The sequence below is a fragment of the Chelon labrosus genome, assembly GCF_963514085.1.
Source record: "Chelon labrosus genome assembly, chromosome: 10".
Lineage (NCBI taxonomy): Eukaryota > Metazoa > Chordata > Actinopteri > Mugiliformes > Mugilidae > Chelon > Chelon labrosus.
In genome coordinates this window covers 21622133-21642008 of record NC_140360.1, presented here as the reverse complement: position 1 = coordinate 21642008, position 19876 = coordinate 21622133, and the positions used below count along the sequence as shown (strand labels likewise).

The 19876-nt window shown below is 44.3% G+C and overlaps 1 protein-coding gene across 1 annotated transcript in view; it reads right to left on the bottom strand.

Moving 5' to 3' along the window:
- Positions 1–4670: 4670 nt before the first annotated feature.
- The window catches only part of plxna2 (plexin A2), a 134479-nt gene continuing 119273 nt past the window's right edge, over positions 4671–19876 (bottom strand). The window contains exons 26-31 of the mRNA XM_084553578.1: positions 14843–14942; positions 11854–12044; positions 11540–11709; positions 11186–11398; positions 10750–10900; positions 4671–7678 (exon numbers count right to left, since the gene is read on the bottom strand). Of these exons, the coding sequence (XP_084409704.1) occupies positions 7583–7678; positions 10750–10900; positions 11186–11398; positions 11540–11709; positions 11854–12044; positions 14843–14942 (921 nt within the window). The 3' untranslated portion in view covers positions 4671–7582. The remainder of the gene's footprint in view (positions 7679–10749; positions 10901–11185; positions 11399–11539; positions 11710–11853; positions 12045–14842; positions 14943–19876) is intronic.

Genomic DNA, 19876 nt, shown 5'->3' with positions numbered 1-19876 from the left:
GAATGCAGCAGAAGGAAAAGACAGAAGAGAATATGAAAAGAAAAAGGGGAAGCGACACAAGGAGGTGACACCGGAGGAATTGAACGAATTAGAGGATGACAAGGACGAGATAAACACAAAGAAAACGATTTAGGAAACTATCTGTGAACTTTGATTCTTTGAAACAAAATTTCGCATCATTCTCTGGACACACACAAGTAGCACTGGCCTTCTGAAATGATACTTCGTATCACATAACGTAAGGTTAAGCCATCATCTCACTTCCCATCACTGATCAACTGCTGCGGTCGGGTCGCTATGGCCAACGCCTGCATACGGGAGATATTAAATAGTGCGCTCGACTTGTAAAAATAAAAAAACGCTCACGATTTTAACTCTAAAACACGTTAAAGTATTATCAATTGATTAAATATTTATTTCTTTCGTAAGTGACCATGGTATAAGCGGGATAATGCCCTTCGAGGTGTCCATTAACAGAAATTAATGGACTTCGCGGAAGCAACCGTCCTCCGCTTCGCGTCGGACGGTTCACGCCTCCGCGTCGTCCATTAATTTCTGTTAATGGACACCTCGTCGGGCATTATCCCTTACATATTTGACATGTACTTTCATGTTTTATATTGGCCCAAGTCCCATACCACTCAAATGGAGGGGGTGGAGCGTATGACTTCTACTGCAGCCAGTCACTAGGGGGAGCTCTACTTGCTTTGGTTTCTCTTTTGAGTAGCTGCTCCATGTCTTTATACTGCCTATGATCTAAACAATCACAGTAGTTTGAAGTGGGCGTCACCAGTAAATTAGTGTTACCAAATGCAAACTATGACCACAAACTCCCTATCAGTTCCTGAGTTATGTGCTTTATTTGACAAAGAAATTTTTTTTCAGTAAAGTGAAGCTTTTGGATCTTTTGGATGTAAAATGTCATCACTTCATCATCATTTGTAATAGTGAGTGTGGATTCTCAAGTTACAGCCAGAATCTATTTTATGACTTCACACTGACTTTGCTCTTTAAAACTTCAAACTCTAATCAGTCCATCCTTGAGTTCAGGTGAAAGGCAAATTACAGAACATCACCTTCATAATAACAGGAAGGACATACTGACAAGATGAAAAACCCACTGTCTACAGCCGAAGGCATAAAAGATGGTCTCAGCTGTCTTGAACATATGACCTTGGACTTACAGTACAAGCATACTGTATATCTAAATGATAAAGTGAATGCAGATATACAATATGTGCAATAAATGATGACTCAGTAGAATGGATTGATAAATAGTACTGATGAAGTAGTTTGGTTCACCTTGCCTTGACAAGGAGGCAAACACAAAACAAAGAAATCTGACAACCATCAGGATGCCAATGGGGAGCATGGAGGTCCAACAAAATGCCAGAGATTGTCTCATTGTGCAATTAATACCCAGCCATTCTTTAAAAAAAAGGGTCCGAAATCAACCCTGGCATTCACTCTTTTGCCAACCAACATTAATTATTTCAGAATTTGCCTTGTAATCCAGGCTGAGAATCCTACCCAGAACGAATGGGATGTCAGCTCTATGCAACTACTTGTAAAGGCATTACAGGGCGTTAAGTCCCGCATGGATTTGAATTGGTCTCAGCAGTACAGGATTAGAAGCTGCAGGGATTAGACCTTCCCTAGAGAAAAAAAAAAACAGGGTGGCTAAAGGATTGAAGATATAGAATACATATTTCTCGATACACTAAGTGCACCAGGAAGTTGAGCATCATAGTTTACCACTCCAGCACATCAGATTCCAACTGTGCCTTAGTATCATCCAGAATCAACCTTTTTTACAGAAGACATTTTGACTTGTCACAGTAGGGGATGCACAGGTGTCTTGGGTGGATTCAACATAGTTAGGACTATTGTGCATTCTACTTCACTGTCATGGCCACTGTACTGAGCAACAGTGCCTGTCCACAGTCTCAGGTATGACACTTTTGGGCATTTTCGTGGTACAAAATGTTAAAAAAAAATTCAAGAATTTCATGCTCTGGGAGAAGTTGAAAAGAGTCAAAAATCACAATGAAAATCTAATATTGTTTCAAAATAAGCTCTTCAGTGACTGGCAACAATGGACACAGCCGACAAACATTTCTCTCCGGATCCTCTCACCTGCGTCTTTCAACAGTTTACCCTCTGTCTAATAAAAGACAAGTGCATCGAAAGAGCGGACGGATATAAAAAGTTATGAGCCGATGCTTCAGTGGTCATTCACGGCCGTCCTCTGCGGAATCACTGACCTCGGGGCCGTTTCGTTCCGGCTAAACACACTGACCCACACCTCCATTAGCAACCTAATGCGATTGCAGCCCCCGTGGAGGTGCAGAGTGTCGGAGCCCAGTCTAAGCAAACAGACTTGCACGAAGACAAATGGCCGCAATTCAGCATGTTATAGCTGTTGGTTATTCTGTTAGCCTGCCAGGCGGCAAGGGAGTGGGAAAAGCAGACTATTAGGATGAACCCAGATGGCCTGTGTCTGCCTGTGGAGTGGTGGAGACAGTGGTCAGAATTGGCATCACCTTATGGGAGTGGTAATACCTTTCAGAAAGATTTGAAGAGGAGATGCAGAGGAAGAGAGACAGGAGGCAAATACAGACACAACACTAAAACCATTGCCGACGCAATGTTCTGCTGGGAAACTTTTGCCCCTGGCATTCATGTGGTTTCACCAGGCACCCGCACCCCATAGCAATGACACTCCTTGATGGCAGCAGCCATCCCCAGCAGGATGCAGCCTGACACAGACACACACACAAAAACGGTTTAGGAACAACTCAAAAAACATGAAGAACAGCACAAGGTGTTGACCTGGCCTCCAAATTCACTAGATCCCAAACTGATCAAGTATCTGTGGGATGATCCACAGAGGCCCCTACCCTCTACCTATAGGACCCAAAGGCCCCCACTAAGAACATTCAGTTGCCAGACACCACAGGACACCCTCAGAGGGCCCATGTCCATTCTCTGATGGGTCACAACTGTTTTGGAGACCTACACAATATTAGGAAGGTGGTCATAATGTTTCGCCTGTTTGGTGTATATTCACCAAGAGGTGCAAGGGTTAGTCACAGTCATGTAAATGACTGAAATTACACTTCCTGTTTACATCCTGCAAAGCAGTATGGGAGCTGTAGTTCTGGGGGGAGAGGAAGGTGGTGCTAACCCTTGTCTTGCTCGTTTGAGCATGTGCAAGTCTTTTCTCTCTTTCTTTTTCATTTGCCCAGAAAACAAAAAAGACCAAGAAGAGGAAGAGACATGAACGCAGATTTTGGTTCTATGCAATTTTTTAACCAGCAAAGTTTATTTATATATAACAACAGTACAAAGTGAGTCCTTGGCTTGCAAAATAGGTGTGCTTCATATTTACAATAGGTACACAATAATATATTATCATAACAAAATCAAAGCAAATAAAAAAAACAAGAGAACAACCTTTTTTTTAAATACTTTAAGTTTCTTACAATTTTCACAACACTTTTATAAAACAAGAAGAACAGACAGCCATTATTATTATTGTCATCGTCATCATTGCCAGTAATTACTATATTACAGAACTCCAGTGTCTACAAAGGGCTTTGTTTACAATGTGTTTAAAATGGAAGGATATTCATTTTATACTTGGTGATATTCTGACTTTGAGAGTAATACATTGATCTGGATTTCAGTTCCTCTGCCCGATTCCGTAGAGCAAACAAATGAAAAAAACAAACAAACTAATGAAATGCTTAGTTTGGATAAGGAATGACGAACGACATGTGCCAGTCAGAACCACAACACCACCACCTCTTCGGCAGCATCGTTTCACCGAGAATGAAAAAAGAAAAAAAAAAGTGCACAAAGCATCTTCAATTAGTAATCGGCTTCATCTGAAATGAGGCTGTGTTCGTGAGCGTCTCTCCATATCTCGACACAACTGGCAGTCAAATGGGATTCTGCGCTGCAGAAAGAGTAAACAAACTTTCCTCTTCTAGGTTTAAACTGAATTAAAAAAAAAAAGATTCCTAGAAATGAGTGTACAGCATGGAAGCAAGGTATCGATTAGTAACAAAAAAAAATCTCTTTCACAAAAAAAAAGGTGCATTCAGCTGTGATTAAGACATTTACGGATGGAAGAACTGCCATAAGACTAACAATGGCGCGGATCGATATGGAATACCAGGCAGAACTAAACCCTGTATTAAAATGCATGCAAAACTCTCTCAAAACAACAGAAAAAACAAAACAACATCCTGATATAAATGATCTCTGAGAGAAAAATCAAAGCCATTCTTAACCAATTTGTGTGCCTGATTTTCGTTCGTCACGAGTGGAGCTCATCTAAGAGTTGGAAGGACTCTAATAAACATACATTTTTCTTTTTTTTTTTTATCCCTCGGAGAAGGAAAAGGCATTTAGGTCCTGTTAAAATGATAAAAAGCATTACTCCATACAAGCAATGTGAGGTATGAGGAGGATACAATTCTATTTGCTGAAATTGGGAAGACACCTTAATTAAAAGGAGGAAGCTTTATGTTTTGTGTGTGTGCACTGTGTTTGAGCGCCATTGTGTACCTTTAGATGTCCATTAGAAGATTAAGGAGCAAGGAGAAGTTCAGAAGCACGGTGCATTCACGAAAGACAAAAAAAAAAAAAAAAAAAAGGGGTCATATCTCATAGTCGTGACCTCAGTAGCCTGTCACAAATTTATAGCACTATTATATTATTACAGGAACAAGATCCAGATATTATAATGACAAGAAAAGTCATGATCAAGAGAAGATCTCATGTCTACAAGATCCAAAGTTTGACAAATCTCATATTTAGGAGATCTGGATCTTCTATTGTGTCTAATGGTAATGTAATTATGACTAAACTATGTCGGGATTTTAACATAATAATAATAATAATACATAATAATTAGGAGATATGTGGCCTCTTTTTATTCTTTTGTGTTTGCAATGCGCGTTTGTGCGAAGGTGCTTTGGTCAGATGAGGGAATTCATTTACAAAATCCTCTTTCTCACTTCTGCCCCCACTGGCCGGACACAGTAACAGCATGTCAATCATCACCTCATCCTACATTTCTCCTTGCCTGTTAGTTTGATGTTTTTTTTTTTTCTCTTTCCATCTCCTGATCACACTGTGCACACAACTGGCTCAGATCAAAGAGCAGCTTCAAAGCCGGAGCAGGAAACTAGAGCTAAAGGGGTTCTCTCTCTTTCTACCTCTCCATCGCTCCTCATTTCTCGACACTTCTCTTCAAACAGTTCAGGCGAGCCGAGTGCTGCGGGAGGCAATGTCTGCCTGATCCGGGCCGTACCCTCTTCACCTTTTCCTTTTTCTTCATTTCGCTAAGACAGTTCTCAGCTGAGTGCCAGGTATCACTGGAAAAAAAAAAACACTGAAGCACTGAGAGGACTGTGCCCTAGTCCTAATAAGATCAGGAACACTAAGCAGGTGGGTATCTAAGGCCACGGAGAAAAGAAGCACCTTTCACCCACCTGTATCATGCTCTCAACACACACAGTTGCAGTATACTGTACAAACCTACCTATTTTCAAGTACTTGATGTAAACAACAAGCAAACATACACTATATCTTGGAAGAAAACTAAATCACCTATCCAGAGGACGGAATCTACAGTTTGCTGTAATCCAGCTAAAGTCTGGAAGGTTACATCAGCTTTTTAGCTTGGGACTGTTTGGTTTAGGCCAGGAGACGCATCCACATAACATAAAGCGTGTTGTTTTTTTTTTTGTTTTTTTATGTCTGTTTCTATGTTTCCCTCTCAACCTGACGTCTCTTTTCTCCAGCTCATGTTTCGTACCTTTCATGAGTTTCAAAACTCACCGTTCCAGTTACACGAGCTTCGGCGTTTACCGGCTCCACACTCGACAGCGAGAGCTTCGCTTCCTCTGTAAAGCATAAACCGACTTTGACACATTAGTGAGCGATTTGAAACACCAGAATTATTTTTTTTTTTTTGGCACTTAGTCAAACTAGGCCCACGCAGACTCCTTATCATCCGTGCAAAAACATGGGCGGTGGTCGGGTAAGATCTGCCATTGACCAACATCTCAACTGGCCAACTAAAGCGGGCATGGCTCATTGGCACTTGATAAAAATCAAAGGTGGACTCCCGATGTTTGTTACCGTGCATGTAAAGTACACATAAGGTTCCTTAAATGGTACAAGTGGTGGACATGTAACGGGAGTTTCAGCGTACTGCAACCAACTGCTTTCACCTGTCTGCCACGGCGGCTGTCCACACTGCGTACTTTATAGGCTGGCTAGCTACATGAGTGACAGCCACAGTGCAGAAACACACTTTCCTCTAGCAGAAAAGCAATAAAGTGATTTTAAATAAATAATGTTGGGGAAACGGTCGGATGGACTCAGGCCACGGTGGACGAAGAGGGAGTTCTTCACATGACAAGCTACTGCGAACATCTACGGAGCTCAGTTCAACTGAGACGACTTCTGCTGCACAACTCAAATAGACAAACAAAAAAAAAGAAAAGAAAAAAAGAGAAAAAGAAAAAAACATTTGTACATTCACATACACTGATTGGCAAATATCAACCGGTACATACGCAGATGACCAAACTGCTGAAGAAAGCCTTTTTGACACCAGAGTGATGCTGATCACATCCTAAATACGTATGCTATAGACGCCACCGCCGTCGTCCTCAGTCCAGGTGCAAGCATGCCGGATGTCCTGTGACCGCCGCTAGCGGAGTTCCATTGACTCCCAGATGATGAGCACAAGTTTTAATGATGTCCTGTACACGTCCGATTAAATAAGGAGCAGAGGTTTCGTCCGTGTTGCGCGAAGCATCCGTCCGATGAGGGGAAGAGTGAGAGAAGACACGGACCATGGCCTGTTTTACATCGCCCACGCTACTCTGATGCAGTGTTACGATCTTTATATCTTTATACAACAACAACACTTCTGGGACCCTCGGTAGATATTTTTGACTGCAACGGATAATATTCAAATGTACAAAGTACAAAAATAAAATCTGAGAAATCTGAACGCAATCTCAGCTGTCCAACGTGAGAGCTGCTCCTCCGTCTTCTCGCCTCTCTTCTCTCCACTTCACACTCAGACGCGAGTTCTGAGTTAGCAAGGGGATAAATCTGTTTTCTCCACTTGCTCTCACAGGCTTGCAGGAGTCTTCCTCAACGTGACACAAACACACACTCATGCACACACCCGCACTACACACAGTTTCCTGCCAAACGGAGAAAATGTCCTTTGAGAGAAAGGAAAATAAATAAATACAAGCCATGTCGTTTTTTTTCTTCTTTGCTGATACTGGTGCCATTATCAGCTCCAGGTGCAAGGCCTGTGTCTGAGCCTGCGGGCCCTTTAGGTGGCACCATCATGGAAGGAGGTGGGAGGATTACAAACTAAAGCAGCTGTATGTTTGTCCGGCTGTAGATACAGAGGTCCCAGGTCTGGTTCGCGGGTGCGGCTCCCGCGATGAGAGGTAAGTAATGCGAGACCTTTTCACGAGGTCCTGCGGAGACTGTGGTCCTCACTCTCTCTCTCTCTCTCTTTCAGTAGGGGTCACTCTCAGCTCTCAAAGGACATGGCAGCGATGAGCTGGTCCACCTTGTAGGACAACCTCTGCTTTCTTGCCTGTTCATCCTGCTCCAGGGCCGCTGTGATCTGTAAAGAACAAAAGGAAAAGCAGTCAAATATAAGCCACAAGGATACACGCTGTGATTGCATGCTTGCTGGTTATAGAATGAGACCTGATAACGTTTAATAGAGAATAATAGGTATCTGGAGTAGAGCATGTACTTATAGGTTTCTATATGGACATCACATGAAAGGAAAAGAAAAGAATTACATCACTGCCTTTTGTCTTTGACAGCACAGAGAAATATTTGTGCATTAGCCTTTCCCGTTTTATCTTCTGAGCCCCATCTTTTAAATTTGGCATTTGTCAAGTCAGGTTCAAAAGGCATTCAGACAGGCTCTCCTCTTCGTTCTCTCATCTGGCGTCTGCCTTGTCAGGGCGGATCAGCGTCAGAGCGACACAAACATGCACAGCAAGGGCCTTTCATAGGAATAGAAAACCGCAACATGACTACAATATAGGAAATGTCTTCATTACCTTTGATATGCATCCCCATATTCAAATGCTTCAGCCCATTTTATTCCATTTTCTGGTTTGTCTCTGTGTGTCTGTTTGCTGCGACACTAGGATGCAGCGGTTTACTCAATAATTGATATTTCAAACAAAATAATTCATCGGCCCAACTTATGCAATATGTAATTTCAAATATTCTGCAGTAGCAGATAAATAAAACATGAATATGAGAAAAAAACGTGTCAACCACAATGTAGCATTTAGCCACGCTGAGTATGATTTGAGATGAAAAACACTCCCTTAACTTGTCTTCGGCAATTTACTCATATTCAGACTCGCTCTGAGACAATTTCTGCAGAATATGTTGTACATTTCAGAAATATTAAATATAAGATATTCTCTCCCGCACGAAACAGGGTGCTTATTATCACCATATTAGAAGACTTTTCACGTGTCAAGCGATGACAGTGCCAAGCCGTTCCATTCTCCAAACAAAGCAAACCGAACATTAACGTTTAATGTTAAAAGACGCGGTCGCAAAACTTTACAAAATCTGGTGTCCGTGGCGACGTGGTATTCCTAAACGCCCAGAGACAGAATATTCAACAGCAGCAAAAACTTAGAAAGTGCCAAAAAGAAATTTCCACCACACTCAGACGCACTGAGAGGCCAATTTACGGTCAACGAAAGAAAGTGGTTGCGAGGACAAGCGCGGGTTCCCCTTGGTACGTCATGAGCTTACGTCAGCTGTGTTTGTGTAATTAATCTCACCGCAAGAGGGGGGCGATAAAGGTTCCACACTGCAAGTTAGTTTATGATTAAAAGATTCGACTGTGTTTGCACATAGGTGTGGCCCGAGTGCTGAGTAAGGACCACTCATGGATTGGAATGTCAGCGGCTGGTGTAACCCCACTTCAAGATCATCTCTAGTTAAGATAGAGCTACCACCCTGTATGCTGGAAGAGCTGCTTCTCTGTAAAACATGTCAGGAAGATTCTTTTTTTACGTAACATGGCATGACGTTTATTTGCTGCCTGCCCTGATGAGGAGAACAGTATCTCTCTGCCCACCTACCATCTTCCTCTCATCTGTCTGAGTGCTCTAAAAGGCTGGCAGCGACAGGCACAGCGTTTCCTCCTCCTCATTGGGCCCGATAGCAATCTATTATTAATCTGTAGCCCTGTATGCAGGTGCCCTTCCATCTCCCAAATCCATTTAAGTAGTCTGCAGATCTGGCCTGGCTAGCCCGACACACAGCCTGAGCCGAGTAAGAATGAACAACCTTTGATGGCGCTAGATGAGGTTCTGCTCATTGCACCCCGCTGGATAGTGCGGTAGCGAGGGCACACGCGTCTAGTGTATTTGCATACGTCTCTGTGCGTGTGCGCATCAGACAACTGCAGAGGCAGCAGAAGTGAGTGTATGAGATTCATGGTGGAGCAAAGGTGGAGCTGACTGGATAATGGGTGAAAACGGAGGGAATGTACAGGAAGGAAGAAGACAGACAGTATGAGATAGAAAGAGAAAAAGAGGGAGAGATACTGTGGTCCAACATAAAGGTCAGGCTAAAGCTTCCCAAAGGAGGAGCTGACATTAGAAGCAGAATGTCTCCATAAATGCTCTCTCTTTCTTCCCTATCGTCCTCCCTCCTTTCTTATGCTTCCTGTGATCTGAGAGCATGTGTGCGCGCGTGTGTGTGTGTTGCCTACGATTTCGCTCACGAGAGCCCCACGTAGCAGATAGCCCACTCTAACTGAGCATAGGAGAAAGGACAAGCGCAGCATGCTGGGAGCTTGTAGACATTCACTTTCTTCTCTCCAGATCAGACACACTGCCTTGTTAAGCTCAGGTCTCACTAGACCTCTGGGCTTCGGGGGAGTCTACTGAACACTCTGAGCTGACCTCACTAACCTTTTGCCCGTCGTGAACAATCTCCGGGAACTCCAAGGGCAACGTGCACGTGTGTAAAAAAAGTACAAGGGGAAAATTTGAGGCACGCCTTTCGCTCAAATTACGCTCGCAATCTGCCTGTAATTAGCAGCTGATTTACTCAGGCTCGTTACGCAATCAGCGCCTGGGAACGCCCTCCACGTGAAATCTGAAAGTGAAGGAGCTCGATATGTAGCTCAGAGTACAGATTTGTCTGAGGTCACCAAGCTTATAAAAAAAATAAAATAAATAATGCTGCATAGAGATTGGAAATATAATAATATGATAGGTCATGCACCTATTTGTAGGAATTCACACAATTAATGCAGTGTAAACTTGAATAAAAACGGGAGAGAGGGGGAGAAATAGAGAGAAGCAGATAAAACTGCAGAAGCTCGGTGCAGTGCAGGTTGAGGATGAAGATGAAGATGCTGTAATTGAATCACCAAACCCCTCAATTTCTCATCCTGTCTTTTGTCAGTGTTACAAAATAATCATGATTAGTATTAATTTATAATTACAGCTCTTATTTTCTTTCTTTCTATCGGTTCTATTGGTTCGTTGCAGCTACTAAGACGATCACTTAATTTCAACGAACCGGTGCTGCTTGTGCGTGCTCAGGATTGTTATTATTATTTCTTTTACAAACCTTGTCTACATAATATGCAATCAACCACACTAATCTCAACAGCGCGCGCGTGAAATCAACGCTCACCTCCTCGCTGTATTTGCTGACGTAAGAGTAGATCTCATTGAGCGCGCTGAGCATGTTGAACTCCGTGGAGTGGAGTCTGGCCTGTTCTGCCAAATAGGCATTCATGTCCTGGTCGCTAATGGCTGGCAGCCGGTTGATGTCAGCGTAGTACCTGGGGATGCAGACAAGGGGGCAACACTTGGCATCACCTTTAGAGACTCTCTGATTCAGTGAAATAGTACAAATGAGGTCTAAAATCGAGTCAAATTTCAAAGGCATAATAGCACATTCCCAAACAATGGATGCCTGCTAACAGAAAAATGCTTTTACAGAATCTGCTCGGAGAAATGCATGCAAGACGAAAGGGAATTATGAATCAATTTTCCCGAAGATCCAAGTTTTTAGTGTGATGGAGGGGGATCTGGATGGAATATAAAGTGGCTGCATCGGCTCCTACCTCTCTACCCAGCTCTTGTAATTGGGGATATCTTTAGCGTAGAGCAGCTTATTCGATGGGGAGTCTTTGCCCAGACGGTGCTCTGAAGTGGAGCAAGAATCCATAAATGTCTGAGCTACTACAGACAGACAAGCGTCCGTGATGCTGCTCTTATGGATGTCAAACACAAACTGCGGGTTCTTGATCACGTTTACCCAGAAACGCAATGGAAGGCTGGAAGATGGAGACAAGAAGGATAAGCGAGAGATTATTTTATAAACAGGTATACCATGTTTCATCTGAGAACATATGTCACGATGCAGAGACCTATCAATCGCAATAATACGTGTGCGTCTTTTAAAGGAAGACTCTCACCAGTTGCTTTTCCATGTGTGACGTACGTCCGTGTCATGAATGCCGTGCTTGTCCGCCTGCTCATCCAGGAAGTCAAACATGTACTTGATGGCCAGGGGAAGAGTACTCCCTCGGTGGACTGTGCTGAACAACGTCTCGAATAGATCATCGACAAATTTTTGTAGCGTACCCTAGAAGGAGCCGAGGAATGCGCACAGATTAGGAACGCACGGGCAACAAGAGACAACGATCGACCAGGAAAAATCAGCTTGGATGCAGCAACGTCGTGAAAAACTGATAAGGGAGCATGTGTAATAATAAGTATATTGATGTACCTTGGTGGCTAGCAGCCTGGTCAGATAAATCTCCGAGACCATCTTGCTACCGCGATCGCCTTCTTTCTGGTCCCCGTGCTCGTGGTTTTTCACTAGGTGCCACACTTTCACGCCACTTTCTAGATCGGGGGTGATCATGGGAGCACGGGAGCGGAGGCTGTCTGGACTTCCCGTGTAGCGGAATGAAGAGTCTGTCCAGGAGAAAAAAATAAAACAGAGAATTATCAGTAAAACTAAACTAAATGAATGTGACTGGATAAGCAGCGCTGTGTAAATTTAGCAAACACTCTGTACAGCTACTGTACACAGCACACAAATTTAGAGCACACACACGCGGCCCCTTTCTCATTTTCATCCCTCCTTTGTAAGTCATTACAAAGCCAGATCCTCCGTGCTCCTCCTGCTCTGAGCCACGCTGTAAAGGAAATTGCAGTGATGGATAATTTCTTAGTACAGCAAAGTAATGAAAGGGAGGGGAAGTTGTGGTCCCTGGCAATGCGTTGATTAATAGTAGCCATCTTGAATCCCAGATGACACTGAAGACGGCTGGAAATGGGACTTTAACAGAATCACGTGTGCAGGCACAGAATAGATGCTCCACATGTTTTCCTTTATTTATTTGCTGCCTTAACTCTTCTCTCTCTGCCATGAACTGTTTGATCATTATTTGACTTTAATATCTCATGTCATCGCTGATTCCCTCTTCCTTATCTTACCCCTGCCTCCCAGACAGAGGCACGGTTGCGCCTGGCTCCACTTAAAAGCACTCATAATTGGCTCTTCCCTGCCACTTTGTGCCAGCGTCATGTAGAAAACATCCCTGTCACACTCTAATCAACGCATCAAAAGAGCCCTAATTTGTTAAGCACTGTAGCCACCGTCGTTCATCCATACATCCCCCCTCGTCTTCGCACTTGTGTTCCTGCCTCCTTGCAAGTGAAGCGGGGCTTCAGGTTCCCTAATTAGTCGCCATCTACTCATGACGGCTGTCTCTCCAGAGATTCAGAATCCCAATGAGGATCTCTCTCTCACCTGGCTTCAAAGGCCGAGCTGAACAACAAAGCATTTGCCGCCACATACACCTTTCAAGCAGGACCAAATTGTGCCTCTGGAGTGGCCACGAGGGACGCTGGGGGTTGAATATATGTGCCTGTGCGCGGGGTGGATTGAGATCCCAAATCCCATCTTAATCCAGTCACCGGTTTGTTCTGCACTACAATTCCGTCATGCCCTCCACCTCTCTGCACCCCCAACCTCATCCTAACTCCCCTAACAGTGGGTAGCCACCCGGACTCCCTCCCTCTTCTGCTGCAGTCCCCAGCCTCTGGACACAGCGAGCCAGTAGGGGTGTGTTTGGGCTGATTTTAAAGCGAGAGCGGGGTGCCGGTGGTGCAAATTGAGTCAAGATGCTAAGCGTTGAACGTGAAATTGTTATGAATCCATCAGCAGGTGTCGAGGAGCAGCTGTGCCTACTGTGCCAGCCCGTGATTGATGAGGGCCGGAGCCCATGCCAGCAGGGCCTCGGCTTTCTGTGCCACGCACATACCATCCCAGTGGCCGGGCAGCCGCGGCAGTAAGAGAATACAGCATCCCCACAGTTCCACATGAGCACTATCAATATCTCAAATTAACCTTTTGATGTGAAACTGAGCACACAACACGGCAAATGCTTCTTTCCTTTTGTTACACTGGTAAAAATGCTCGTTCACATTGCTTTGGTCATCCATTATCTTGCACCAACCTCTCTGGTGTTTTGTGTAAAAGAAAGTAATGACTGAGTGCTCCGCAATCTTCTAAAGGTCGCAATAGATAATCTTGATCAGTTCTGTTGAAAATGTCACTCCACTTTATTTTACGGCACATATACTGAGGATAAAAGTCTTTTTTTTTTGACAGCATATCCACAGTCACACACTGTTTCCAACATTTTTAAATAGGTATAATTGCTTGGAGGAATAAGGATGCTATTAGCTCTTTTTTTGTGCGAGGCAGTTTAAAGGCAGTGTTCACCTCCTATTCCCGATCCTGATAATTGGCCACGCTCACTTATCTTTTTCTGTTTGTGTGAAGTATCATTCACACAGAATAATTAGCAATCACAAGCCGCCTAGTGCTGCTGCGCGTGTCTGGCAAAGGACCAAGTTTGGCAGCAAACTATAAGCAAATCCGAAGTGTGTGTTTGCTTAGCATGCGTGGGCGCAAGTGTGCACGCAACTAGAAACCCGAAAGTGTCACGCGCAGAATGTATGTTTATCGTGAAAATATATGCTCTCAAAGCGAACGGAGGCTTTCTCGTTCTCATTGTCTCGTCGCCACCTCTTTCCCTATTCTTTCCGCTCTTGAAGCATGCAGAGCTTGCGCCTGAAATGTAAGCCATACTGCAGCACGTACAGTTGCAGCACAAAACAGAGCAGGCCATTGCTTTGGGGAGGGTGGATTTGGCTTTGTTCATATCTGAAATGACTGACATGAAAAACATTTTTATGTGTCCGTGAGCCAGCACGAGCGATAAGTGCTGAATAAGTCTGCTAATGCATTTATAATTGCATAATACACCAATCAGCCACAACATTAAAACCATTCACAGGAGAAGTAAATAACATTGACCATCTTGTGACAAAACAATGTTCTGTTGGAAAACTTTTGGACCTGGCATTCATATGGGTGTTACTTAGACATGTAGCACCCACCTAGACCAGACCAGGCACCCCCACCCCATAGCAATGACACTCCTTGATGGCCCATAGGACCCAAAGATTCCCACTAACAACATCGTGTTGCCAGACACCACAGGACACCCTCAGAAGGCCCACGTCCATTCTCTGATGAGTCAGAACTGTTTTGGAGGAACAAGGGAGACCTACACAATATTAGGAAGGTGGTCATAATGTTATGGCTGATGTGCATATATTTCAATATTGAAGTCAGTGTAATAAATGCCAAAGCCACAACAAGGGTATATAATGAGCTATCTGGTCTGTCGACTCACCATATCTGCTGATGGAGGTGCGTGATATGCTGGCTGAGGAAGGGATGTTGTACGATGAGGTCTGCTTGGGCACCAAGGCCACCACACAGCGGTCCGACACCTGTGTGAAGAGAAACATGTTAAACAAAAGTACGTATCATCATGAGTTGGTCGATTCCACATTTTAATTAGGAAAGAAGCCTTTAATGTATCTCTGCGTGAAGTATTTCAGCATCCCCTGCTTAAAATCACTTCTAAGGAAAGTTCATCACATGCCATCACGAGCCGCCTGATGTATTTATGTATAAGACGCTTTTACAAATAGTTTACACCAAAGAGAAGACTACAAGAGGGAGTTTAAGGCCCCGAAATGATAATCCCATGAGCGAAACACATCCCAAGCCCCTACATCCCTTCCTGTCATATCTGTGCTCCCTGCTGTTCAGTACCACAGCCCCGTGGCTTTTTTTTTTTGCAGCAGAGTGCTATGGCTTCATGATGGCTCTACCCAACATGACTGTCACTGTCATCCCCTTCACAGACCTCAGAGATATGATGTAAGCTTTGGAACTGGGATAAGATACTAAAAGAGTGAAAGAGAGAGGGGGAGAGAGAGAGAGAGAGAGGAATAAGAGACTGTCAGAAGGAGAGAGACAGAGACTAGAATGCAGAATGTGTCTCATCTCGTGCACTTCACACCTTTAAAAAAAAGAGGGGGGTACGCAGGTATAATAATAGCAATAGAGCAGCACTGAGTCAAAGAGAAAGACAAAAACAAGTGGCTGTGTAAAAGATGTTGTGTCATGAATAAGACACAGACACTGAGGTTTATCCTTTCCCCCCCTCTGCGGTTTATATTTACAAAAGGCTCTTGGACCTGTGTGTTCTGCTCCAGACATTACAGAGAGAAAAAAACTGCTGCTACCCAAATAAGAAACGATGTGCTTAAGCTACATCTGACAAGGTGCTTTTTCGTCAGTGCAGCAGTGCAATTAATGAATTATGAAATGAAAGTTTAATTCCGATTAATCTTTTAAAATGCTACTGCTGTTAGTACACTAAAACATCCCGCACTGGAAAAATACAGAACACAGCAAACAAAACTTGTGCTTCTTTTGTGAAAACCAAAACAACAAACAGCTTGTTGGCTGGCATTTACAGCTCACCCCGAGGAGGGATTTCTGCTTCAGACCCAGCAAAGAAAAACTGATGAGACTCCAGTGGAGAAATAAACAAAAGGCAAATGCCAGGCTCCAAAAGGAATACCTCAAAGAATCTATGGAAAAACAGAAAATTCTTCTTTTCATTTCCTTTTGCAGGACTGGGCTCGTTTCCATCCCTTGTTGAGAAATAAGCCACTGGATGTTGGGATGGGCATTTACAGAGTCTGTGCTTTCTCTCGAGAGCCAGCCCCCTCTCATCTTCCCCCTATTCTTGTCCTCAAACCTTTCTCAGACTCTTCACAAACTAATCTCGGCCGTGCTATTAGTTGGAGTTGCCATCTGGCCTCTACTGGCCGTGCTGGAGAGACACTTGAAACTGGGGATGAAATCTGGAGGAATCCTCTAAAAGGCGCGGCTCGGGGCCGGAGCCTCTTGGAGGGAAATGAAAAACGGTCTTCCTAACCCCCAGCCACGACTAACATCTTTGACCTACGTCTCCTCACCTTTTTCTCATTTGCCTCTGCTTCCCTAAACCTATTTTCTGCGGCCTCTCCATCCCATAGCCTCCTCTCGGCTGACGATGCATGGTCCAACTCAAACACACCTACAGCGCGGACTTCCGTGAAGCTTCCGCCGCTATTCCTGTGATACATTTTCTCTTGAGAGCATGAAATAGCTTCTCTGCCCCCCTCCTCCCATTGCGTCTCCCTCCATCTCTCTCTTTCTCTCTGCTTTTTATGGCTGACAGAGAGGCTAAAGCAGAGATGGGTCCTTGTGATAGTCGTAAATGATTGAAGGTGCGCTGATTCGCCCTTCAGGGATAATCCAGTGTGGGGCTGATAGTGGGCAGGTGTGATAAGGGCTGTGGGCTCCGCCTGTGATAAGACCTTCCATTAGACAGTGCAGAGGCGACCAGACGGGAGAGTGTGGTCACCCTCTATCTTTCTTTTTTCAGCCAATCCCCACACAACCCACTGCTCTGGTCCTGGCCTGTTTCCCCGCGGTATCCCATCTCTCCTGCACTCATGCCCTTAGATCGCGATGCTTATCATACCGTCTGACTATTCCCAGCAGCCTGGAAACACACACTCTGTGTATATATACAATATAAACAGAACTGTCAAAATGTAAAATAAAATAAAACAATTCATAACATGTGAATATGATTTTCAGGGTTATGAAGAGTTTAAAGCCAACGTGCATGGATTTATAATCAAATTTAAGGTGAGTTTGAACAATCATTGCAGAGACACAGACACAGTCTCTTCCTAATAGACCTTCTTATTCTAACCTGCACCGAGTTCAGAATTACCATGGAGCCCAGCGAGCCAAGACAGGCGCAGCATTAGATTAATGAACACACGGCAACAAAGTAGTATCCGTTGTGTCTGGGGCTGTTGAAAATAGCCCAAAATGCCTCAAGTGATGTCTGCGAGGTGGGTAACAGGATCTAGCTGGCAGGCTCTCCTGGTGTGGTCATCAGTGTCTGCTCTCCCTGTTCCATCACCGCAGAGGAGAGGACACACAGAGGTCACTAGGCAGGGAATGAAAGTTTCCAAACTTACTTTGCTTCCCCTTCTCTCGGACAAAGTGGGCAGCCCTTTCATTGCTTGAATGCAGCACGTTAAGAACTATATTCCAGAAAAATGACTGATGGATGTGGCATACAAATAATAACAATAGAAAAACCACGCTTAATGAATAACACGATTAGAGTAATTGCTGTGCAAATGTGCGTATAGGTGTGCTTATAATGCAAGCCATGATAAAAACTAAAACGGGCTAACTTCAGTTTATTTACTACAATGGTGCCCTCGAGTGACTCAAGTCTGCAGGATGTCTGATTCATGTAGCTGTGGGACTCCTTCCTTTCCCGGTTTACAATCCAGCAGCAGCAATGTTAATACAAACATGTCTCAAGACAAAAGAGGCAAGGGAGGTTGAGATGAAAAGCTTCACTTTGACAGGGAGGAAGATTCGTCAACAAAGAAAGATCAAAATCAGCAATCAGCCAAAAACTCACCCAATCTCCAAAAATCTTTGATCGCAGCTCTTGTGTTTATCCGAGTACAAGCATATAAAACGGGGCTATATGCATGTGCGTGCGTGCACATGCTTTGTGTGTACATTCGAGCGTGCTTCTGCGCGTTTTTATCTTAATCTGAGCAAGGAAATAAAAAGTATAAAAATAGAGAGAAAGCAATGGGGGTTCAGTCCCCTGACTGTGAATGCAAAGATGATAAATCAAGATTCTGAAGTCATTTTCAAGGTCTGCATTTATGTTTTTAATTTTAGTAGCAGGGAGCTGGGAAAAATGTGCATTTCCATATCCAGGTTGTGTAAACCATTATTTCCCATGTGGCAGGGTAAATAGCCAATGGGATTTCTTGGGTTTCTGTGAGCCCTATGAATTTTAATGCCTCTGTCTAGTCCCCGTGTCTGTGATATGGGAGAATTAGTAAATACTCAAGGTGATGCTCAGTCTCACTCTGCATATTTCACGTCCCCTTTTCACAATTTCCTCTTTACCTCTTCCCATTTTTATTTTTTATTTCGCCTCACTCTGGGGCCTAATGAGCTGTGCTTGCTTGTTGTGATGTACAGCCAGATGTGCTGTCGCAGCTGCCAATGCGGTGCCACGGTGTGTGACACAAAGACACATAAACTCACGCATAGGGGCTGGTGCCAGCTCATCAAAACAGTAATGATGCAAAAAGTGTCTACGTTGTTGGATACGGCATATAGCTCTGATCCCTCCCACCACCGACTGCCCTATTCCACCGCGCTCTTTCTCCCTCTCTTCCTCTTCCTCCTCTTTCCCCCACATTGCCCTGAAGCCTGCCGCTATCGTCTCTGAAGTTGCACAGTGTTGGACCTTACGTTCTGAGCAGGGGCCTTCACATCCATGATCAATAGCGGTTCCCGGGCCTGCCATTGTGCGAGTGGAAAGGTAAAGTGGCCGCGCACATGTTGCCGTTTGTCGTGTGGCATCTCCCTGGCTAACGATGACAGACAGAGTGTGACGCAAAGAATTGTGAAAAAAAACAACAGAGGGCTCCTTTCAAGTGTGGAAGCAAACATGCTGAAGCGCTTCATCGAGGATAAAAGGACTGCAGGGACCACGAAGAGGTGGTCAGAGCATAAGAAGAAGAAAGGGAGAAGGGAAAAAAAGAGGGGACGTGGACAAGAGAAAACGAAAATATAAACCAGGCAAAAATGTGAAAGGGAAAACGTGAGAAAGTGATGAAAGAAAGCTGACAAAGGAGAAAGAAGCCGCAAGGTGCCAGGTTATGTGGCCCTTCTTCTATTGACTCCTACATCTGTTAATTCACTCTGTTTGTCCGTCTGGGGCAAAAGTTCTGACTAGCCACCTCATCCCCATTTTCTGCTTCTAGATGGCGCTGCATCTCGTGGTCCCATGGTCCCACTATTCAGCACCAACTAAACCTGCAGCCCCAGCATCTGCTCTGAACCAGGTAGCCCTCAATCAAATCGCACAGTCTTTAAGGAGACGGTCCCCCTCGGCTGACTAATGAGAGCTGGGCTAGGCGCTCACTGCGAAAGATTCACGACCTGCAGAGACGACTGCCTTCTCATTCTGCCTCGCCTGTGTCTTTCGTTGTTCCTTTTATTCCACTTTTTTATTTCTCTCTGCCTTCCATGAACCCCCTCTTGGCCTTCTTGTCTTCATTTACAACCTCAACAGCCATAAATTCGAATGGAAAATGCAGAACTCCTCTTGTTCTCCGTTTTCCTCCTCTTCAGCTGTAAAACGGGGGGTTTTACAGCTGAAGAGGCTGGTGCAGGAAGTTACAGCGGGGACTAATTGTCACCGTTGCAGAAGAAGTCAGCGGGCCAGGGAGGAAGAGGGAGAAGGAGAAAGAGGCCTTCC